We start from the raw sequence: 19,109 nt of genomic DNA on the forward strand, positions 1-19,109 counted from the left end.
GCCGCACCAACAGGCTGAAGAACAGTTTCTATCCATGGGCTGTCAGGCTCCTGAATGGGAAATAACTCTGTGCATGATAGACTTGCAAGGCCGGCACATTGTGCAATTAGCTCACATGCTGTAACAAGATGGTAAGTTTGTTGTCACTTTGAGTTGTGGTGGGGGAGCACGAAGGGAGGCTCAGCCAATCTCATTGTATACGTGTTGTACTTTGATAATAAAGGTTCATTCATTCATCAGCACCAAATAGGTAGATGTGATCCAAGTATAATAGATATATTTATATATATATATATTGGACACTACTGCTCAGGGACAAGAGTAAGTATATTAAAATGTGCACATGTGAAAACAGTTCTCTGAGTTACTCAATTTAGATTGATAAGGTATTTAACTGCAGAAAAGATCTCTCTGGAAGCACTAGTCTTAATCAGACACTGTACTAGTAATTGGGATGTTATCAGCTGTTATTTGCTGAGGTTTTCTCAGCCTCAGTAAATCCCAATTGCATCACAGAATTTAGGGCAATTATAGTAGCTTGTAACTTGTCCTCTACTAATTTGCTGCCAACTAGACCAATAGTTTATGTGTCAAAGGGGCCAAAACAAGAGGGGGGAAAGTAATTTGAACCATTTTTTAAAAAATAGTATAATCTCAGGCTGTCATCTGAATTGTGTATCATCTTGTTATAAAGCTGCATTTAGGCCACATTTGATACAGTTCTTAAAATGCCTTAAAGTTTTTATATGTAAATAATTTGGAGCTAGATAGTAGTTGAGTCATCTGCCTGAAATATGTTAAAAGCTAAGGCAAATAATGGCCCTCTACCATGTGAAGTAATTTAAGAATGACTAATATGCTCTTTCAGACCAATTGTTCATATATTCTGAATGTCAGTAGTCCTTGACTTGTGACCATTCATTTAAGGACAGTTCAGAAGTATGATAGCCTTGAAAAAGATGACTTATGGCCTGTACTTGCAATTATGACCATCAGCTCACCTATGATCTGGTGACTGAAATTGGATGCTTGATAACTAGCTCTCATTTAAAACTGGTTGCAGTGTCCTGCAGTCACATGATCTCTATTTGCTACCTTTTTTTGCATATTTCCAGCAAAAGACATCCATTGGGGAAGTTGGATTTGCTTAATGACTGTGTGATTTTGTTAAAGACTGTGGTGAATTGCTTAAACCTTTATACAAATTGTCATAAAACTGGTTTTGACTCAACTTACGATTGCAACAACTTAAGACAGAAATTCTGGTCGATTGTAGTTGTAAGTTGAAGACAACTTATATGTCTTCCAGGTTATATTAAACGTCCATTCATTGTTCAGCAGGTAGATTTTTTTTGCCTTTTAGCAAAGAACATTTGTTTTTGTTTTATATTAATTAATTTGGAGTTCTTATTCTGAGCAACACAGAACAGGTTTCTCTTAGCTTCTCAACTCTTGGTGAGATAAGAAGGAATGCTGTATTCTCAAGTTATAAAAGAATCAATATATGGTTTTCCACTGTGAGGAGAAGTAGATATTAACGATCAGACTGATTGTTTTAAATGTGACAAGGAATGATAAGTTTACTCAATTTACTTTTAGCTTATTGATAGCACTGAGCTTCAGTGTTACTTTTTTCTCTGTTTGGGGTTTTGTGTGTTCTGTTGTTATGGCATTGAGATCTCTGACACAGTGATGGATTGAATGTTTTGATGCCAACAGAATTTTTATGAAAATTTTAAATACTGTTGGTATTTATTGGTTTAAAAAAATTGGCAGGTTTGGAGCTAAAATTAAACTTTACATAAAAGAAGACTACGTAATATAACTATTGATTAACAGTGTAAAGACTGAATAAATTAAAGAAATGGGGAAACCTGGGGGAGGAATATTCCAGTGTTGTGTAAAAATACTACCCAGTAAAGTAGTAAACTGAGTATGAAAAGATAAGTGGCTTGAACAAAAATGGGGAAATGGAAGAACAGAGAAAACTGAATCATTAAGAGAGGAATTAGATCCAAGAATGGGAAGAAGCATGAGAACAAAATCCAAATAATTCCAGTTTGGTTTTATTTGGCGTAAGATAGAGCAGAAAATAACTCTGTCAGGTCCTGGAGATTCTGTTCTTCTAGCCTATTATAATGAAGAGCATTGCTGGAATCCCTGCTGTGCTTCTTTCCTAACCTTGCCTGGCTCAAAAGCTGAAAACAGAAGAGCATTGAATCATGTGGACGTTAAGGTGTCTTCTAAAGAAACAAAGAAATATTGAACTGTGAGGATTGAGCTTTCATACAGTATATGTCCACAATCACCGGTCATCCAGCTTCAAGGCCAAAAGTACCATTCAAAAATCTGTCAAACTGGGAAGAATGGGAAAAAGAAGTTGCAGAATTAATCTAAGCAGTGTAAGAGAGCAATTGATTATTCTGCGTATTCCCCTTAGTATCAAGAAAAAGTTTTATCTAGCCATCGGTGTTTGAGTGAATTCATCTGAGGTTGAACCATGCTGAGTTGAGTTTCCCATAACTTATGCAAATAGCTTAACCTATCCAGTTGTAGATCTCCGGCACATTTTTTGTTCCTGTATCAAAAAGCTGTTCTGCAGCCAATTTGGTAATAAATATTTAAAATCTAGTTTCAAACTCAATTTCAAAATATGTGATTACCTTTTAATGCAGAATTTTGAAACTGGACATTAGCCATACTAGATTTTTTTCCCTTAAAAATATATTAACATTAAGGTAGTGTAAACACTGTTGTGTAAACACTCTGTTCCTCTAAGGAAAGCATTTGAATAATTTACACTTTCTTTTTTTTCTTCCAGTGAAACACGTAGTGAAATGTCTGAAGTTTTCTACCTTTCCTTGGTTATCCCTGACCACCACTGATAGACATGTCCTTTCATCAAGTGAAAGGTAATATAAAATTAGTTCTATAATTTATCTCAGAACATTAAGTGTATTTTGCCTCAATTTATGAATGATTTTGAAGAGTGTAACTTTAGCAAAGCTATGACAAAATCAACTTACAGCTCTCCCCCCCTCAGGCTTAATTGGACAAAAGTTCACACCACAATTAGTTTTTGTATTCTTCCCAATTCTGGCCCCTCTAATTGATGCTCTTGCTGAAGCTAGCTTTTCCCAGCTTGGGTTGATTTCATTGGCGAAACATTAATTTCCTTAATGGTAAGCTCCCATTGATTAACCTTACAGTATGCATTTAAAAGGGACGTGGTGGCTCAGTGGGTTAGGACGCTGAGCCTGTCGATCAGAAGGTCGGCAGTTTGGCGGGTTGAATCCCGAGTGCCGCGTAACAGAGTGAGCGCCTGTTACTCGTCCTAGCTTCTGCCAACCTAGCAGTTCGAAATCACATAAAAATGCAAGTAGAAAAATAGGGACCACTCCAGTGGGAAGGTAACAGCGTTCCGTGCGCCTTTGGCGTCCAGTCATGCTGGCCACATGACCATGGAGACGTCCTCGGACAAACGCTGGCTCTTCAGCTTTGAAACGGAGATGAGCACCTGCCCCTAGAGTCGGAAACGACTAGCACGCATGTGCGGGGGAACCTTTACCTTTACCTTTACCTTATGCATTTAAAAGGCTGTGGTGAATTCATGGGGCTTAAAAGATCCTAGATTTGCTTGAATTGTTCTCAGGAGCAGCTACCTGTATTGTAATGTTGTTAGTTACTGTCTTAAAACAGTATATATTCTTTATACAGACAGTACTGGAGAGCCTCAAGACATGAAAATTAGGTCTCACAGATCACAAAGCAGTGTTAGGTTACACTAAAGGCTGTAAGAAAGCTTGCTAGGAGGCAGTATTTGAAGGCTCCCAGTGCCTAGAAATTTGATAACTTTGTATTGGATTAGCACTGCACTAAAACCAACAACAGAATAAAACTCTGCAAATCAATGCAGGGGTTTTTTCCTCCTTGCATAACATCTCAGACTCATTTCTAGAAAAACTTGTGAGTAGCAAAAGGCAGAGATACCATGTGATAAAGTGATGATTGCTGGATGGTCCATAGAATACTGATACAGAACTCTATTCTCAGTCTATGTTGTATGTCTCAACATTTAAACTATGCTGAGCTAAACTATTTGTTGTTGCTTTATTATCCAATCTAAAACTAAATGAGAAAGATTTAGATAAATTTGCAAGGCAAATGCCTAGCGTCATTGTTTACATGTGTTTTTCAGTTCACTGAGAAGCAAAAATTCCAAGTTAATTTGGAATACTTGTGAGCTTCTGCGAGATGTTATCATGCAAGACTTCCCTGCTGAGATCTTTTTACAGAGGCCAAAGATTGTTCAGGTTAGAATGCTTTCATTTAATTAAAATGTTTCATTGGTTCCTTTGGGTAAACTAATATTTGGAAACCTTGAAGTTGTCAGGATATCTGCTTTGAAGCACAGTATGACAACAAGACATTTTTCTATACTGAAGGCAATATATTCAAAAGTGGACATTTTCCTCCTACTAACTTCAGAGGTAGATCTTAGATTTTCTTGATGTTATTTCTTGTGAGAGGGATCAGTTCATTGCAAAAGGCAGTGTTACTTAGAACAGCTTGTATCCTGTGACAATATCTTTTAACACCATCAAACATCATCTTCCTATCCCAGGTCCTTGGGAAGGACTTGATAGGTGGATAACAATGCTAAATTCAGTCTAAACATCTGGCTGAGTAATATTGGCCTGCATGACTTTTGTTTCACTGGAATCAGGTTTTTCCCCCCCCCAAAAGTTTTGCTTCCTGAAAAAATTGGTTATTATGATAGGCCCTTTCAAACTGAACACAAAGATAGTTTCAGAAATCTTGAGGAATCTTGAGAAATATGAAATTAACTCTTAATGACTATGTGTAATGTTTCTGACCTGCTGCATGGGTTCAAAGCTAGAAGTGTTTTGCTACTGATTTTCAGTATCAGTATCTGATGGATCTCGCTGCAGTGTTCAACAGGAGTCAGCTAGCATTGATGGATTCCCGTTGCCCATTTTTCCATTGTGGCAATGTCTTGGTGAAAGCTTTCACCATATTCACCCCTGACTGCACCTAGATTTTCAGGAAAGAAGTCCAAGTGTGAATACAGAAAATGACTCTTCAGTAACATGTTACATGTCAAGGTCTTGTACGCTGTAAGAAGTTTGTCAACTAGCTGAATGCACTTTGGTACTCACTCTATAGCTGCCAAAAAAATTCTTAACAGCATCCTTGAATGCTTTCCAGACATCTCTGAGCCATCTTAAGGCTTTGAATTGGAAATGGGAAGTAGTAGCTTATTATGTCTGTCTTCTTATGCCTGACAGATCTGACATTTGATCATATAAGTAATATGGGAAGCAAAGGTAATGTTTGCCTGATACATGCCTGAGATTCATCTAAAATATGAATTGCTTTGATTATATGTATATGACTCCATTTAATGTAAAGCCTATAATTTAGTGTATTTATATAAAACTCCAGGGATAGATGTTTATACTTGCATGGAAAGTTGCAATCCCTAAGGGTGTTTACAAGAGAGTTCACTTCTTGAACAAAATAAAAATCTTTCTCCTGGAACATACTTTCAGGAAATAAATGTTTTATAGTCAGTCCTCTGTCATGGACAAAGAACAAAATGCAAATGTTTTATATTGAAATAATCTGTCGAAAAATACAACTGTAAAAGTTCTGAATGATTGCACAGCAAAAATTCCATGGACTTTGTCTCTGATTTGCAACTTTTGACAAGAAATATTTAGGAAAGAACCATGTGCATACATACATATTTAGGGCATACTGAATATATTAACCAGGCAGAGATGTATATTTTAAAAGTATTTTGCTCAAGTCAACAAAATGTACTTGTTTTTTTATTTTAGAGTCTTCTGAGTCTAACAACACTAGGCCTTTCAAAAGATGGACAACATCACTTGGCATTGCAGGCTGTCTTATGTTTAGAGCAACTTTGTGTTTTGTTAAGGAACAGACTGAACTTCCATAGAGATCCAAGTTTTGTCTCAAGTGATACAGGTTCGCATATAACTCATCAGGATAACCCAAGTCTGTTTTATTCACCATTAACTAAATGATGTCTTTTTCCCCCGTTTTAAGTAAGATGTAGAAGTGTATTGCTCAAATGGCTTTTACTATGTGGAAAAAAAAAGAGTAGTGGAGAAGAGTTTCGAGATTCAAACTCAATTTACTTCCTGCAGCTAAGGAGTCTGTTCTATCTAAAAATGTTAATAAGAAAATGTAATGGTGGGTTGTAACAGTTAAAATAGTGAAACGAAAATAGCAGAGTACATTTCGGGAGGAGTAATCATTTCAAGCAGTGAATAATGGAATTATAAATATTATTTATGTTCAGCATACCATGTAACATCCAGCGGATCCGAGATCTGACTTTATTTTTGCAATTTTTCAGGATTTCCTTCATTAATGACAGAGTGAGAAATGGTTCTAGATGTGTTGGCAGTACAGGTAGTCCTTGACTTACAACCACAACGGAGCCCAAAATTTCTTTTGCTAAGCAAGACAGATGCTAAGTGAGTTTTGCCCCATTTTGCGACCTTTCTTGCCACAGCTGTTAAGTGAAACACTGCAGTTGTTAAGTTAGTTAACAGGGTTGTTAAGTGAATCTGGCTTCCCCCTTGACTTTGCTTGTCAGAAGATTGTAAAGGAGGATCATGTGACCCTGGAACATTGCAACTGTCATAAATATGAGTCAGTTGCCAAGCATTTGAATTTTGATCATGAGACCATGGGGAGGCTGCAACCGTCGTAAGTGTGAAAAACAGTCAAAAGTCATGTTTTTCAGTCACTAAATGAACTGTTGTAAGTCGAGGACTATCTGTGTCACACATAGGAACATTCTAAAGCTATTGCACCAAGGGCTTTATTTGAAACTCCTTAGCTAATGCCACAGATCATACCAGCCATTCCTCATTGTGTTTTATTAGTATAAGGATCCCCATTTAGATATGCATTCAATCCTGCTTTGCATTCATTATTTTTCACCTTTACCTATTTGTTCATTTCCACCCCACACACATTTTTTGCTGCATTTTCTAGTTATAGCAAAAGGAAAATAATTATTCCAACAGAATTTCAAGTATCTGAAACACCAGAATCTTCTGAGTATTTTGAGTGTAGCCTGAAGGCAGGGATAATGGTTTCCATTGATTTTTTTTCTTTGCACAGCAAGAAATAGATTTTTCCTTTTAAGTAAAAGTATGTATTTCTGATATGACAGAGGTCATATGTTTCTATCTATGTATGTTATGAAAGGTACTATTTCCCAGAATTCCTCAATGTCATATTGCCAAGACGCCCGAAGATTTCCTCATTCCCAGAATCCATCTCCTGGAAGCAGTAGCCCTCGACCTTCTGTAATAGGACGAATAGGCCAACGTCCCAGGGGTGATGGTCAGGATTGGGATGCAGAATCTTCCAGGTAAGAAGACAGCTGGGAATATTATGTTTATTACAAAAGGAATGCATTTCTCCTCCTCCTCCTCTTTGTGTTTGCATTATTTAGTTGTTGACTTGTAGTTTATTGAAGGACCAAAAAAGTTCCTTATTGAAGGACCAATAATAGCTTAAATGAAATGATATATAAACTCTATCCTTGTTCTTATTTGTATCAATTACATTGGTTGAACAACTCAGTAAATCGTTGAACAACACAGTAAAACAATATACCTGTAAGTCTGGAGTAATTTAAACTTCCTTCTGCTGCCATTGGACTAAGTTAGGATTCACAAATGAAGGCAAATGTACAAGTCCCAGGATAATCTTGCAGGATCCAATCTGGTTCGGTCACCGGGACCAGAGTTTTAGTTTTCTGAGCTTTTGGACTCATGCTGGAGCCCATCTTCAGGGAACTCCTCTCTCATCAGAATGCTTGGAAAACTAAACTTCTGGTCCCAATGACTGACCCAGATTGTAAACTAGGATTATTGGGGATTGTATTATTTCCTTTTATGTAAGTATTTCAGTGTTGCTATTCCAAAAAATTACCAAAATAACCGAAAATAGCACAAAATAAAATTCTATTTTATTAATATTTCATAAAAGGTATTTTCTTGTATACGATTGTACCCTTTCCCAGAAATTTTTATCATTGCATCTACAAACACACAATGAGTTCGCATCCTTGATCACATAGGAACTATAAACAACTTGGACATACAAAATATAGAATGAGCTGTATAAAGGTTTTATGGTAGAAGATGTAGATAAATAGATATGTACTCAATGAGTACATATCTTGGCTATGAAGTCCTAATTGGTTTGGGGAAATGTAAAGCTCTTTGAAGTTGCAGTTATCTTAAAAAGCTTTATAGACCATCACCAAAAGTAGGTTACTTGGTGGGAACAAGGGAATAAGATTGTCCTGTGGCAGCATCCTAAATATGGAATTATCTTGCCAGAGAGGATAAATTAGCTCCAATACTATTATATTTTTATGTAGGCAGAAAGAAGGCTTTTGATTCTTACTTGCCTTCAGTGGCACTCAGTTCTAACCTCTCCATTTTCTTTGACTTTTTAAGGTCTGTTTTCAGTTTTATTTGATATATCTGATTTTTAAGAGGGTTGATAGTATTATAAATCACCTATAAAGTTCCTGTTGACAAAAGATATAGAAACTTGTTTTATCCACAGGGGAAGGAACATGGGAGGAATTACGTTAGGTCCATCAATTGTTGTTTTGAGTGGAAGAATTTTTTTAGGCCAGTTTCCCATTCTTCCTGATTATTGGTTATTTTTATAATATAGTGCTGGCTATAGAAACGTAGTGCCTTTTTTACATATATCATTGTTTTGTTTTTTCATAGTGGAAGCAGCGCTCATGGTAATGTAACTTCTGCAATATCTAATCCATCACCTTTGGATATGGGTCATGTTGACCTGCCAGAATTGGAAAATGTGGACATTTTGGAGCTACAGTTTCAACAATTTAGTCTTCCTCAGTTTTGTGTAGCCATTTTGGAACATGCGGTGCCTCTTCTTAAAACAGGTAATGTTTATAATATAATTTTATGCCGTCTTTTCTTCAAGTTGATTAGGACATTCTGCATGGTTCTTCCTTCCCTCCATTTTCTTCCTTATAGCTATGCCAGTTTGAGAGATAGTTTATAAAGCTGCTTGAGGTTACTGTTTTATTTTAGCATTAAGCTGTCTAGTTTTACTGTCTTTTTACCATTTTACTTTAAGATTAAAAGAAGATATTTTGACAAATGGGGTGGGAGAGATGGCAGAACTGTTGGAGGGAATGGATGGGAAGATCATGTGGGATTTAATAGCTCCACTTTCTTGAGTTGTTGCAGGGAAAAATGCCCTCTTTACAGCATGTATTTGTAACTAGCTGATTGATAAAGTGGTAGCTGTTTAGAATGTAGTTTCACGTAGAGAGAAGAACTGAAGAAAGTAGCAGAAGAATTTTATACTGTTTTCAGCAGGAAGGCACTACCTCAAAAATGTAGAAACTTCAGAAGTTCTAGAAGTTACTGAGCAGTAAGGTTGAGGCAATGATGTGATGCCAATATGTTTTTAGTTGTTCTAATTACACTCTGTTTCTAAGGCTAGTTTGAAGAGTTGTTGCTGATACCTAAAACAAGCATTCAATATGTGAAGTGCCGTCTTCTTTCTGAATAACCTTTCCTGAACTGCCTCTGAAACTTTTTTCTGGCTGCACTCACAAAAGGAAATTAGACAGAGAACGGTGTGCAGTTTATAATGTGGGACACTATTTATGGAATGCCTTTGTCCGATTATTACCATAAAGGCCTCAGACTGTTTTGATAGCTTGATTTTGAAATGTTGAGGAGCTGTTGTTGTTGTTAGTTGCGAAGTCGTGTCTGACCCATCGCGACCCCATGAACAACGTTCCTCCAGGCCTTCCTGTCTTCTGCCATCTTATGGAGTCCATTTAGGCTCATGCCTATTGCTTCAGTGACTTCATCCAGCCACCTCATTGAGGAGGTAGTTGTGTTCAAATGGAAGGTTTTATACACACCAGTTTTCTTTTGTTATTTACTGATTTCTGCTACTTTTTATTTCTCTTTTTACTTCTTATAATGGCATGGTACTCTGTACTCAAAGCTTTTGTTAAAATATACAAGTGGTCCTCATTTAAACATCTATTCATTCAACAATAATTCAAAGTTCACTTGTGACTTGTTCTTCCAGTTAGAACTGTTGGGGCATCCCTGCGGCCACATGATAAAAATTTGAATCAGCTCTCATTTATGGCTGCCGTCCTCCTGCTGACTTGTCATCTTCACCTACCTCCTCCTCTCTGCTGAGGGCTCACCATCCTGGCCTTGCCCAGAGAGGTGCTTTGTGCATTGCTTAGTGATGGAAATTCCAATCCCAATTACTGTTTTTAACTGAGGACTACTTGCAGTAGTATTATATAACAATGTTTCATTTAGGTAAAGGTAAGGGTTCCCCCGCACATGCGTGCTAGTCGTTTCCAACTCTAGGGGCCGGTGCTCATCTCCATTTCAAAGCCGAAGAGCCAGCATTTGTCCGGGGACGTCTCCGTGGTCATGTGGCCGGCATGACTAGACGCCAAAGGCGCATGGAGCGCTATTACCTTCCCACCGGAGTGGTCCCTATTTTTCTACTTGCATTTTTACGTGCTTTTGAACTGCTAGGTTGGCAGAAGCTGGGACGAGTAACAGGCACTCACTCTGCTATGCGGCACTTGGGATTCTGATCGACAAGCTCAGCGTCCTAACCCACTGAGCCACCGTGTCCCTATGTTTCATTTAGAAAATATTAAACTTCTAAACCAGGGGAGTCAAACTCTCAATGCCACATGACGTTGCGACATATCACAACTTTTTTGCCATTGCTGGCAACGAGGTGGGCACGGTTTTGCTATGCTGCATCTGGCCTGCGGGCCAGCAGTTTGACACCCTTGTTCTAAACTGTCTCTTTGGCAAGAAAAAAAAATCTTAAGTTTTCAAAGCTACTGCTGGTTTCATCCGAGCATCACGATGCAAGGAAGGGAAATGTACAGTGTTCCTTATTTCAATTCTTGAATATTTAAGAAATCCTTACTAATTAACATATTGTATTATTCAACAAGAAGGGAACTTTACTAATCTTACTCTCTCATCAATTTTCAGGTAGTAGGAGAATAACCATACAAGTGTTGGAATTGGTTGCCAAAGACCTGCTACTTATAGTTGATGCTGTGTCTGAAGATGTTTGGGAAGACGAGAGTCTTTTTGGTCTAGAATTTGTGAGGATTTAAAATTCTTCTATTTTAACCAGAAAAAAATGCTTATTTATTTGTTTGTAGTTATATTTATGCACCGCCATAATCAAGGACCAATTCTGTGTAGTGATTGTCAGCTTATCTTAAATGTGTCATCTTTTTATCTTTAAGATGGTTATATTACATCTACTTTATCTCTGTTTTAAGCCTACCATTATGATTGGTTTAGGAGCAATAATAACTGAATGATACATTCTGTATTCATTTTTTAAAATGCAGTCATTATGAGTATAAGTAAAATTCCATTAAAAGTCATGTGGGGGACTCAAGAATGATCTTTCTCTTTCCACTGTCTGGTCTTCTCCTTAAAGTCCTATTCACATTTTTCAGACTGCCTTTGCTTTATTTTTTTCACTAGAGCAGTCTGCTTCTTTCTCTTCTTAAGAGTTAAGAATTTGCAAATGATGTTGTGACAAACTTGATTTTTCCCCTCTACTTGTCTTAAAAAAAGTCCTTGAAATGTAAAGTAACAAAGAACATTCTTAAAGGAGAGCATCATAAACTAATGCAATAAGCTGTTAACCCAGGGCTTTGGCTGTTCATTAGTGCAGAAGTCCACCTCACCTCAGCAATTGCCCTTACATGGTATTTTTTAAAAAAATAGGTTGGCACATACTTTCTTTGTAGATTTATAATGATTAAAAAAATTGTTCAAGAATCTATTAGGTACCTTATTTTGGCATGAAGTCAAAATGGAGATAGCAGAAATACATGTTTGTGGCTTTTATTTTAGTTAGCCGACATAAATGCTATTCATTGACGGGATTATGAGATATAAGTTAAATAACTAAATAAATTAAACAGTGAATAAATTCTCCAGGGAGTCTTTATCTTCAAACGGTTCCTGCACTAGCAAGTGACTGTATTCCTGGCTTCTGTTGGGACTATTGATTTGCAACTTTTTTTTTTCATCTACAGAAAGAAAAACTAATTGGAATCCTAGATTCATTAGGTGAAGTCATTAACTATCACAAAAGTAACACCAGCTCAGAAAAGCCTGAGCTTGCAGTAGTGCACCACAGGATGGCATTTGTTAGTGTTTCGCTTTTCACAGTTCGACTCCTGCAAGTATTGCTACCTGTAGAGAAGGTGAGATGTGCCAATTTCTTTGCATTTTCAAAGTTACTTTGGGAAAAATGCTTAAGATAGTATGCATTTAAATGGTAATATTTCAATTAGACACAGATAAAGGGAAATACAGTGCAGAACTCTTAAAAACAAGAGCCCTCTTTGTTATGTAAAGGTTTTTCCCTGTTTCCCTCAAAGTCATCTCCCTGACACTCTACAGTATCAAACAACCTGTAGCATCTAATACCTTACTAGAAATAGTTGATGTTCTGTCTGGTTTTGAAACATACTCATCAGTATCTAGTTTTCATTGTTTTGCTTCCGTCATGCTAAGCTGTTGCTTTGACTTGGTGTTCAAATTTCATACTCCTTATAGTGAGGTTTTCAATTGCAGTTGTGAAAGACAAGCCACTTGATGTTGCTGTTCATGCAGAATAGATTTCTGGTTAGAGTTAAAGACCTGGCACTGTGATGTTTTGCAATACACTGTGGAACCTATTGCAAAACAGCATTTTAAAGGGCCAAGTATAAAAATGACAAGTGTATTGTCTGCCCCTTAGTGGCTGGATAAGAACCTTACATCTTAAATGACAGTCCCGTTAATCTAGAGATTTTCTGATAATCGTCAATTCTGCTGTTGTGTCTGAGCAGGTGTGGAGCTCATTCTTATCTCTGATTTCAATTAGAGATTGGTACAGATAGTTCTTGATTTGCAAACCATTCATTTAGCAACTATCCAAAGTTATAATGGAACTTTAAAAAGGGTTGGGACTTTCAATGGGTCCTTGCACTTATGATAGTCACAGCATCCTTGAGGTCTCATGGGTGCCTGGAAACCGGCATGTATTTATGACGGTTGTAGTGTTCCAGCATCATACGATTGCCGTTTGCGGTCTTCCCGGCTGGTTTCCAACAAGCAAAGTCAATGGGGCTAGATTCATTTAACAACCATGATTCTCTTAAGAACCGCAGTGATACATCTAACACCTGTAGCACAAAAGGTCATGAAGCTACTTACTCAACAATGTCCTCAACAATGTAGATTCTGAAGCCAATTGTTGAAAGTCTAGAGAACATTGCTGGGCATTGTATAATTTTGCTCCTCTGTATTCCTTCTTTAAAATTGCTTTGCTGCCTTGTGATCTTCAGCTGACACCAATATCATTTGCATGTTTATAATTCTGGCTGACCTTTTTCCTTTACAGAACCACTTAAAATAATATGTATTTGTGAAGATAGATTCATTCCATGTGATAATGCAATATAATTTATGAAGCAACTAAAATAGTTAATAAAAGGAGGCTGAAATATATTTTACCTGATGGGGGCAGATATAAGCAAATTATAATTATACTATAAATATTTATCTTTTGGGATTATTGAAATCTCTTTTGGGGATAGGAGAAGATGCAACTCAGTTCCTAAGAGTCTATCTAGGATTTTAGCTCTTTTAAATAATCTAGAAGAAAATGATAAGAGATTAAAAGTCTTGACATATGTCTATCGCAGGAAATTGAACAATTACCTTTTTGATTTAAGCATAGTTTTTTTTGCAAACATTTTACAAAAACCTGGGTTGCTATATTTATGCTGGAGATTATGAATTCTAAAGCGCTATGCAATGCATTTTTAATTCTTTTATCCCAAATTAACTATTTGAATAGTATTTAAAAATTCCCAAGAGATTTACCATCACTTTGATGTAAATTGATGTACTATCTCTACAAATTAAATATAATTTTGTTTGAAGAAATTATGTTGGTCAAATATTCAATAATCAAAAGTTAAGGCTGAAAATTATAAAATAGGTTGACTTTTCAATAGACTTATTTCTAGACCTTTTTTCTTTTTCTTCCACAAGGCCACTAGTGTTTTACCAGAGACTTTAGTGACAGCTTTGTTTGTCCTTTCCGTGGACATGTCATTTTCTTTGGAATATCCAAATATACATGAATCAGTCACATCTTATTTGGAACAAATGAATTCAGAAAACTACAGTATTTATCAACAAGCTGCAGAAGCTGCCTATTCAATTGAGTGTGCTTGTAATTTTATGCTGGATGTCCGCAAGGAGGTAAGACTTAAATTGGCTTAAGTGAAATTCAGTGGTTAAAAAATGGTGTAAATGCATTCCTAGACCTACTTAGGTGTTGCGAGAGTACTGTACTCCTGATAATCCATACAATTCCCAAGGAATCATTTGAATCCTTCAAATATTTACATTTTCAGTCTTGGCTCATTGTGACTGAACACACATTTGGTTATATTGTTTTGCCCATTCCCACCTAGCTTTTACTGATGGGTTCTGAAAGACATCCTTCTATGGTTTGTTATAACAGAATAACAGAGTAAGAAGGATTATCATGATATGTTGTCATGATAGAACATGATAGTTATCAGACATCTGTTATCAGAAGTATCATGGTATGCGTGAACTGGGATTCTTGGATTGTCACGAATGAAGACAAATGTCCCAGAATAACATTGCAGGATCCAATCTGAGTTGGTCAACGGGACTAGAGGTTTAGTCTTCTGAGTTTTTGGACTTGTGCTCTCACATTCTGTTGAGAGAGAAGTTCCCTGAGAGCGGGCCCCAGCACGAGTCCGAAAGCTTGGTCCCGGTGTTCAGTCCAGATTGGGTACTTGGATTGTCTCTCAGGTCAGCTAGGACTAAGAAGAATAAAACTTGGCTTGTGCCTTTGTCTTGTTAGGAAGGGTCTTTGGACCTTTTGATTGCCAAATGTTGGTAAGGAACCAACAACTGAATTAAACCTCTTGGGATTTCGAAGCTGTTTAGATGTATTCTCATTTCTTGAAAAGATAACAGAATTATATATTCTGTTAGAGATTTCATTCATCATCTTATATGAAGAACATGTTTGGTTTTTCCCCCCATCTTGTCATGTTCTGTATATGAGATTTATGTATGTATAGATTTTTGTGGGGAAGAAAAGAAAGAGAGAGCTTTGACTCATGTGTAGGATATTTCTTTTGATACAAATGTGACCCTGTTCTTTAAATTTGATCTATGCTAAAAGTATCATGCAAGCTTAGTCCCTTTATGATCAAAAGATACTCATAAATGTTTGACCAAAAATGTAATATTATGACATTAACATTAATAAGTATATTAATTTCTGATGAATTATAAATTGTGGCAATTGTTTGGTGCCCAAACCAAAGTTTGCCATCTATGCTACACAAAAAGCAAAAAAGCAACCCCATTTTGCTATTGATGAGCAAAGTGAAAAAAATTTGTTGATATTGCTGGCATAGATCTTCTTGAATCCATTTGATCAAATCCTTCATTATTCCTCCAGTCCTCTCAGTTTAATGAAATGGTGGTGGCAGATCCATTTGTACATGGGGGAAAAAACCTTATCGCTGTGTTCCATCCCTATTAACTTTAGTCAGTTTTTTTTCAGTATTTAATAATTTGATATGATTGTTGGTAATCCTACTGGTAAACTGGTTCGTCTTCTTGTTTATAGAAATGTTGAGAACTCCTGCTCACTTGTTACATTCAACATTATTAGTAAATTATTTTTGTTGATCATAGACTGTAAGTTAGTTCATAGATCATTAATTCATCTGTCCCTTAAAATTAAATAATACATTTTAATTTTTTAAAAGGGAGAAAAAAATCTTCTTGATTTAGTTGAACTGGCAGAACAAGCCATAAAAAGTCTTCCATGTCACCAGTATTTTGATCTACTTAAGGAATTCCTCAACATTTGCTCAGATATGTAAGTCGGGCAATTTGCATTCAATATTTAAATCTTATGATGGGATTCTGTGATGATGTTTTCAGCCAATAAATACATAATCCATATAAATTGTTCATTCAACTATCAATAAACATATTGGATAAATTATTTATATTTTGTTGCTTTTAAAATAATAATGAAAATTTTTTAAAAAAACCCAAAGGAACAAAATGCAAAAATACATACGTTATTAGAAAAAGAATACATAATGAGTGCTTAAAAATAAGTGAAAAAATTTAAATTACTATAAAATGTATAAATGATACACACACACACGCACACACTTCCCATACAAAATCTATGTTTATAGAGGATATTAGAAAAAATTATGACATCATTATTCTGATAAGGGGATGGGAAATTTGCACAATTTGGTGCCATTTATCTGGTAACAGCTATGTATTGATTAATTTTTAGACAGTCCAACACACACATCTGTCTAATCAAAATATAGATTTGTGTGTGTGTTATCTACATCTTATGATTTACAAATAAATTTTAAGGCAAACAGTGATCACAAAACTTTCTCAAACTTTACTACCTTGACAATGGTGATATCCACAAATGTATCAGAAAGAGCAAAAAGTGTTAAAAGTAAAACTTCCTTCATTTCCATACTGTATTAACCTTGTGAACTCTAAGGCTTCCTCCTTCCCTTATGTATTCAAGATGGACAATGATTAATACTTATATGTTACTTATATGTAAAAGGTATAGGTCTATACATATTTTATTTATTTTTATTTTAATTCCATTTATATCCCGCCCTTCTCCGAAGACTCAGGGCGGCTTACAAGCTTAGCAATAGCCTTCATTCTATGTATATGCCTGCTTGTTAGGGCTTTCACACACACCCCCAAGCGGCATTATTACAAAGTCAGTTTAATTGCCCCCAACAATCTGGGTCGTTACTGTATATATATTATGTTTAGTTTAAGCAGCTAAATTTCATTTTTAATGTGTGCCATTGTGCCCACAGTAAAAAATGACAAAAAAGTTTTGTCTGTCTGTCTGTCTGTCTATCTATCTATCTATCTATCTATCTATCTATCTATCTATCTATCTATCTATCTCTGTCTATCTGTCTATCTATCATCTATTTTTCTTCAGAAAAAAAACTACAAGGTCAGTTTAACTGGTTAAATTAACCCAGCTCTTTTAGCTTGCCAAATTTCATCTTCTTAGGGAATCTAGCCAGGAAAAACAATGAATAAATAACTGGGTAATAATCCAAGACTTCTGTACGTCTTGAGTGGGGAGAATTTGCTATCTAGGCCTTGAAGCCATTTCTGTTATACTCTGTTTTTCTGGTTGTAGCTGGAAATCTGCTGGAGCTGACCCACTACTGCAAACTGAAAGTCAGAAGGTGCTTCTCCATCTGTTGTCGCATCCTGTGCCAAATATTAGAACAGAAGCCTATCGCTGCTGCCTTGAAGTGGTTAAGGTTAGCATTTTACAAGGCCTGTGGTTTCTTCAGAATTTCTTCTTCTTCCCTCCATCTGTTTTTTGCATCCAAATTCCCCCTTTTTCCATTTAATAATCTCACAGGGATTTAGTCAGGCTGAAAAACTGAATCTTTCGCTAAATAAAGTTGAGATTGCCTGATGTGAATTAATTCTGAGTTCTTTTTTAATTTGCTGAATTTCAAAGAGGAAAGGATATCTGCTTGGTTTTCTTTCTTATTATAATATATTATGATTTAATGATATCATTGCCCTATGGAAATAACTGCAGAGTGGACAGTACTTTTTTGTCTTCACCTATTGTCAGGTGAGAGCATTCCCTCATGTTCTTGCTGTTTTCTTCTCCTTCTCTCTCAGCAACCCTAAAGGTTGGCAGGAGGGATCAAGTAGAAAGGTTTTCTTTATTCCAAATTACTCCTCTCGCGGATCACTGGTTTCTTGCTGTGAGAAACTAACAGTTTTGAGCTTAGATGACAGGATGTATTAGCAATAGGAAAACAGCAGTGTAGCTCTCAGTTCTGAGCTTGAAAAGCTTGCAGTTTTATGGATATGGATGTGGTTGCATGTATGTGTGTGTATGTGTGTGTGTGTGTATTCAACTCTGGAAGTGGGTTGCTCTGTCTAATTCAGTAGACTTTGGTATTTTCATGTGTTGTCAGGATAATATTTAAACATCTTTTATCTTTGTTTTAGAAATGTTTAGGCATTCATAATACTGTAAAGTCTGTTCCTTCAATCAGTTGTGGGATACATTTTCTGCTTCATCCCAAAGTTCTTTATGAAATATGCACTTTTGGGCTTCAGGATTCCCAGCATGAGGTACATTTTTCTGAATATGTTACCATTCCTTGAATTAATCTGTAAATTAAAAGAAATTAGTAGATCAAAAGCTTTGTACCTTTAGAAACTCTACCATGTTTAGCTTGTTAATTAATTGTTATCTTGCAACTGACTATCTGCATTATATTTATAATATTTTATATTATAATATATTTGGTAGCACTCAGGCTTGCTTTTGTTTTTCATATAATTATTTCTCATTTGTTTACTGATTATTTCTCTCTCTCTCTCTCTCTCTCTCTCTCTGTCTCTCATGGGTAATAATCAAACCAACCTTAAGTTGTGAAGATTTTCTAAATGCTTAGACTAGGGCAGGGTCCCCAACCCCTGGTCCATGAACCGGCACTGGTCTGTGGCATGTCAGAAACCGGTCCATGCAAACAAGCAAAGCCCCATCCGCAGGATGCAGGCAGCACACAAAACTACACCCCCTCCGGTCCGTAAAAAAAACCCTCTCTCCACAGAACCGGTCCCTGGTGCCCAAAAGGTTGGGGACCTCTGGACTAGGGCACTATTTTTAAAAGTCCTCTTCCGTGCTTTATTGAGGGCATTTCTTGATCTGAATCACACTCTGCTTGAAGACTGTTCAGTGCTAACAGGCGGTAGTAGATTCTTGACAGTATTTTATCACTGTTCTTGGTTTTTTTTTAAAGGAAAAAGAAAAACACAAAAGCTATTTGGTGCGATGTTCCAAGG

General features: G+C 36.4%; 1 protein-coding gene across 1 annotated transcript in view; it reads left to right on the top strand.

The window, feature by feature from the left end:
• The window catches only part of RTTN (rotatin), a 97,514-nt gene that overhangs the window by 5,499 nt on the left and 72,906 nt on the right, over positions 1-19,109 (top strand). Inside the window, exons 5-15 of the mRNA XM_083358722.1 lie at positions 2,822-2,912; positions 4,199-4,313; positions 5,865-6,015; positions 7,273-7,438; positions 8,823-9,004; positions 11,124-11,239; positions 12,194-12,364; positions 14,205-14,417; positions 15,977-16,089; positions 17,428-17,554; positions 18,267-18,392. Of these exons, the coding sequence (XP_083214848.1) occupies positions 2,822-2,912; positions 4,199-4,313; positions 5,865-6,015; positions 7,273-7,438; positions 8,823-9,004; positions 11,124-11,239; positions 12,194-12,364; positions 14,205-14,417; positions 15,977-16,089; positions 17,428-17,554; positions 18,267-18,392 (1,571 nt within the window). The remainder of the gene's footprint in view (positions 1-2,821; positions 2,913-4,198; positions 4,314-5,864; positions 6,016-7,272; positions 7,439-8,822; positions 9,005-11,123; positions 11,240-12,193; positions 12,365-14,204; positions 14,418-15,976; positions 16,090-17,427; positions 17,555-18,266; positions 18,393-19,109) is intronic.

This window comes from Vipera ursinii (genome assembly GCF_947247035.1).
Source record: "Vipera ursinii genome assembly, chromosome: 3".
NCBI classification, from domain to species: domain Eukaryota; kingdom Metazoa; phylum Chordata; class Lepidosauria; order Squamata; family Viperidae; genus Vipera; species Vipera ursinii.